Source organism: Camellia sinensis, chromosome 11 (genome assembly GCF_055761805.1).
Source record: "Camellia sinensis isolate YWXY chromosome 11, ASM5576180v1, whole genome shotgun sequence".
NCBI lineage: Eukaryota > Viridiplantae > Streptophyta > Magnoliopsida > Ericales > Theaceae > Camellia > Camellia sinensis.
The window spans coordinates 14,839,743-14,845,039 of NC_138971.1; the positions used below are offsets into that span (position 1 = coordinate 14,839,743).

General features: G+C 34.3%; 1 protein-coding gene across 1 annotated transcript; it reads left to right on the top strand.

Moving 5' to 3' along the window:
* Positions 1–1,041: 1,041 nt before the first annotated feature.
* On the top strand, positions 1,042–4,835 carry LOC145803070 (uncharacterized). The gene is made up of 5 exons (XM_082896420.1): positions 1,042–1,315; positions 3,024–3,178; positions 3,288–3,437; positions 4,509–4,566; positions 4,666–4,835. The coding sequence occupies exons 2-5, from the start codon at positions 3,059–3,061 to the stop codon at positions 4,689–4,691; spliced, it is 354 nt and encodes a 117-aa protein (XP_082752546.1). The 5' UTR covers positions 1,042–1,315; positions 3,024–3,058; the 3' UTR covers positions 4,692–4,835.
* Positions 4,836–5,297: the final 462 nt, after the last annotated feature.

Here is a 5,297-nt window from a genome sequence, read left to right on the forward strand (position 1 = left end):
TGAAAAGCCTGGAACTCACAATATTATAAAAATATATATATATTATCATCCATGGCATAAAAAATAGTACCATCATAATTAATGGATAACAAATCCATCCAAAGTAATTACGTTGTCTGTGTAATGTACCAAAATAAAAATAAACAACTTAACTTCCAAATGTAGCCACCTAAAAATCAAAATAACCACCTCTATCGAATACCCCACTTCTTTACCTACAAATTTCTCATCCTTCAAGCTTGCTTCTTAAACAAATTTGATCCCTCTTCGCGATAGCAACTGTGAAGGAATAATAAATTAAAGGCGTTTAAAAATTAAGGGTGAATAACGATGGCAATTGTGAAAGAATAATAAATTAAAGGCGTTTAAAAACTAAGGGTGAATAATTAAACAATCCACAATCACAAGGGATTCGACTTTGGTTTAATACCAAATGGAAAAAAACAAAAAAGAAAAAAAAAAAGATGATATCATTCAAGAATACACAAATAATTAATTTTCAGGTCAATAACTTTAATTTAATTTAAAAGAGTGTCAAATTAATGAGATTACTTGAGTAAATCAATCAACACAAAAAAAATGGTTATTGGTGCATAATGGAGAGTATCCTCGCTAGAGTTGATGCTTTGACACAAGATTTGGGTTAGTGTGTGAGCTAGTTATTAAGTAAAAATGTGCCACATGGACGAGCAAACAAAATTGAGTTGGATTACAGCATTTCAAATCCACTGCCAATATATCACCTAATCGAACATACAAGAGCAAAACACAAGTTAAGGATTTATTATCTATCTCACATTATCTTTTTGAATTTCTCACTTATAGCCTAAAATAATTTATAAAGTTCAATTGATACAATTGTGAAGGCTTCATCATATTATATAACAATCACTACAAGAAAATCGAGTTTTACCAGCGTTTTTTATTGCAGCAGCCCGAAAAACGCTGCTATAAATGGGCTATTGTAACGGTTGTTGACCACTGTTAAAAAATCCAATTTTAGTCACAGTTTTTCGCTAAAGTGCTGCTATATATTTTTTTGTAGTGACAGTTTGGACTCAACCGCTACAATAAGCCAAGGAAAATCAACGGGCGCCAAAATAAATCTAATTTCGCGCTCTGATTTGTTTTGTTTTGTGTTGTTTTTTTTTTTTTTTGGGGTGAATAACATATCAGAATCAGTCCCAAAAAAAACCGTTCAACTCCTTCAAGCCTCGATTGTGTGCCCTAGTTGCAACACTTCATCATTGAGCCTTCGTTCATTCTCCACCGGTGTATCAACGGCGTCAAGCTACAGCACCACTGTGATTTGAAGGTCAGTCTGCTTTCTCTATTTCTCTTTCTCTGCCCGTCTCTTTCTTCTGGTCTCTCAGTTTCTCTCTCTACCCCTCTCTCTTTCTTCTGGTCTCTCTGTTTCTCTCTCTACCCCTCTCTGCTTTCTTCTAGTCTCTGTTTCATCTATGATATTCATCAGGTAATGTTGTGGCCTTGTTTAAAATACAAACAAACAAAAAGAAATTTCAAAATTATTTTAACCCACAGATTTTCATGGATTTGTAGGTTGAAATTTAAAGCAAAGGTGTTTGAATAAGAATATATCAATGCCGAGAAATCTAATAGACAGAGATGAAAATATATATACTAGTATCAAACAACATTACATTTAGTCCATATATATTGTTTGCTTGTGATGAACGAAGTCTAAATCCATACTCACCCAACCACCAAATACTATTAGTGAGTAAAACTAACAAAAAGGTCTATGGAATTGGTAATACATTACAGTGCTTTTAAAGTTTTTTTTTTTTTTTTTTTGAAACTTAGCTTTTGATTTGTTTTGCATTTTGTTGGGTTTGAGTTGGGCTAGAGGTGGGTCATCTCTGTCTATTATGTATGCTAGGTATTTGATAAAATGCCACAATGGAGAAAATTGTTGTCCATGAATTTAATGCACAGCTTGTAATGTTTTGTTGGCTTAATAATGTGATTAGAGGAAATTCAACATTTATGTACACCTTTTTTTTTTTTTTTTGAATCTAAAGACATAATTAAAGAACATTTATCATCAAACATAAAACTTTGAACATTCCACCCTTTTAACTAGTTTAGCAATCATGAGGACCAGGCTATAGGAGTGTGCCAGTCTAAATGTTATCCCTCATAGAGAATGTCCGATGTTTGTTATTTTTTCTATTAGCTATTTTGTAATATACCCTGCAGGTATGCAGTTGAGGAACCGTGTTTCTATTGAACCGCACCAGGTGCTATCCATATTGATTTTGTTTTGCCTCCACCTATCCCTACGGGTTGTGTAGGGGATCTACGTCTACTGGTTGTAGTGTAGTGTTGCTCCAATTTCTCTATAGTTTCACTGCTGCCTCCTCAAACTAGGATTAGTGGAATTGGATTTTGCTTGGAATTTCAGTAAGTGGAAAACCTGCTATTTTGTTGCATTGCGGGTCTCTGCTATTTTGCTTGGAATTTTAGTAAGTGGAAAACCTGCTATGTCTAGTTATATTTAGTTCCATCTATCTTCTTCCAAAGATTTCGCTTTTTTTGAGATTTTCTTTAACCCAAAACCCTAAAATTAGATTATATGGAGGCTTTAATCCTTACACTCCCACTGAACTAGATTTAAAATCGCATATATAGGTTGGGGATTTGCATATGTTTTCGTTGGTTGTAATTTGGGGATTTCTTTTATTTGTTTATGTTTTTTGTGACAATCAATCTTGGTCAGCTGGATTCATTTGCAGTTTCTCACAAAAAGTGAAGTATATGGGTATTGTGTTTGTATTCCAACAATGGGTATTTATCATTTTGTGTTTTGGTAATGAAAATATGTATTTATGTGATCACCTGCAAGTTGCAATTGAAGTTTGTTGGAGATGAATTAGAGAGTTCTTCTAGATCTTGCACTTCTGTTGTTGCTCTGTTTGCTTTATTTTGCTCTGAGCTTTGTATGAATAGTTGGATTTTGTTTGTGAGTTCTTCTCTAGAAAACTTTTTTTTTTTTTTTGTAGAGCTAGTATTTGGGGAAGTTGCATTGTGCTGGGGCATGGTTGACCGAATTGCTTACATGCATTCCTTGAAGGAAGAGGCGATTCCCATTCCAGACCAATCTGCCATCACCAAGGACAATGTTAGTATCTTGATTGACAGGGTTCTGTATGTTAAGGTACCAGTACTTTCTTTTTTTCTTTATTTTCATTGAATTAGTGGATTTCTTACTGGTTTATTGGCTTTCTGAAGCGATGGTTAAAGGCATTTTAGTTGAGTGATTGCAGATTGTGGACCCTCGTCTGGCTTCATATGGTGTTGAGAATCCCTTGTATGCAGTTATACAGCTTGCACAGACAACAATGCGTAGTGAGCTTGGGAAGATCACCCTTGACAAGACATTTGAGGAAAGAGACACCCTGAATGACAAGATAGTGGTGAGAATTCATTGGATTGGCTGTTTACTTTCCACTGTGTGTTTGATTTCCAGGGGTCAAAATGTGCTGGAAAAGATTGTTGTTCATTGCATGAGTTGTCTGTCATAGTAGTAATGATCAAGTTTATGGATTAGTTAAAGCACATTACTAATAATATGCGGAAGACATGTTGCGTAAATGGTGGGCACAGCCTAAACTATATCAGTGTCTATAGCTTTTGCTAGAATAATAGTATAAGTGTAAAATTGCTGTTGAATTCAAAAGGCGATAAAAGGTCAATTCATTTAAGAGAATGAATTTACAGTCTTAGCTATTGAAGTACAAATGAATAGAAAACATGTGGTACTTTTATGAGAAGGAATTAAATTAATGTAGGATGACATTATTAGGGGTACTATATAACTTTGGAGATAGTAAGTGGATTGGTAGTGAGATTAAACAACTATATATCATGTTGGATAGATCAATTATGGACTTAATTGATTTATATGAAGCTTGTTCTCAAGTGCTTGGAAAGTTGGAAAGGTAATATTGCAAGTTTTTGAAATCATTGGTAGAGGATATTTGTTGCTGAGCCTCATCTGGGACGTGCATTGAAAGAGGACAAAGTAAATTTTCTTTCACAATGAACTTATTCTGCAACTTGAATTGTATCACTGTAGTGGTCTGAAACTATGTTGAAAGAATTTGCGTTGTGTATGCCTTTGCTAATAACATAATCTTAATGAAGATACATTTGGCATAAACCTGGATCTAAACTAGAAATGATGCAACAAATGGTCTTCAGTATTTTGATAGAAACTCTACATATATATGAGGGCTGAATTTAGAAACCAGGATCGAAAAATGCTACATAATATTTAGTTTTGATGGCCAATATGAACATTTCCATCATTGTGGTTATATAATTCTTTAGTGTACCAGAACCCTTAATTTTGGCACCTTATTTAGGTTAGCTATTGTAGTATGTGTCTAACACTCTTTGCATGTTTCTGTTCAGATTTGCTACAGTTACTGTTTCACCTTCTTGTATAATTGGATTTGGTTGATTTATATGCACATTTTCTCCAGATTTCCATCAATGATGCTGCAAAGGATTGGGGCTTGAAGTGTCTTCGTTATGAAATAAGTCTGCCTTTTTCTGTCCTAAAACTGTGTGTTGAATTCTCTTTAATAATGTTCTGCTTGCAACTTATCATGCATTTCTCGTTGCCTTTTCTTTGTTAAGGGATATATCTCCTCCTCGTGGAGTGAGGGCAGCTATGGAGATGCAGGCTGAAGCTGAACGCAAAAGGAGAGCTCAAGTTCTTGAGTCAGAAGGTGATGAAGTCTTGTTCTTTTCCCCTTCAGATTGCATCGCAGTCCTTTATTTTGGTCAAATGTGCTGATCTATTTGTTTAGGGGTATGGCAACTATATTTTAATGATTGTCTAGCAAATTTTATGAGTTGCTTTTTTGTCTATTTGTATAATCATGTTATTCAAATTGGTTCTAACAGTCTACAGGAGTATGGTTTCAACTTAGAATTTCAGGCTGCATGTTAACAAAGCTTTTTCCCATTTTACTGTGATATTATATTGGGTTATTCAGATGAGGCCTAAGCAGGTATCTGTGAATTATTTTTTCTTTTTGGTGTTTCCCCAAAGTTCTTCAAATGTTAGTATAAAAAATCAACCTTCATGTGTTTAAATATATTATATATATGTCTGAACTTCCATTGCTATGATGTGTGCAGGTTTTTGTGTGCAATCATACTTCAATGATTGATTTCATTATTTTAGAGCAGGTGACTGTTATTATGCAGAAGCATCCTGGATGGGTTGGTAAGTGTCTAGAGCAAGAACACATCAAATATTTGGT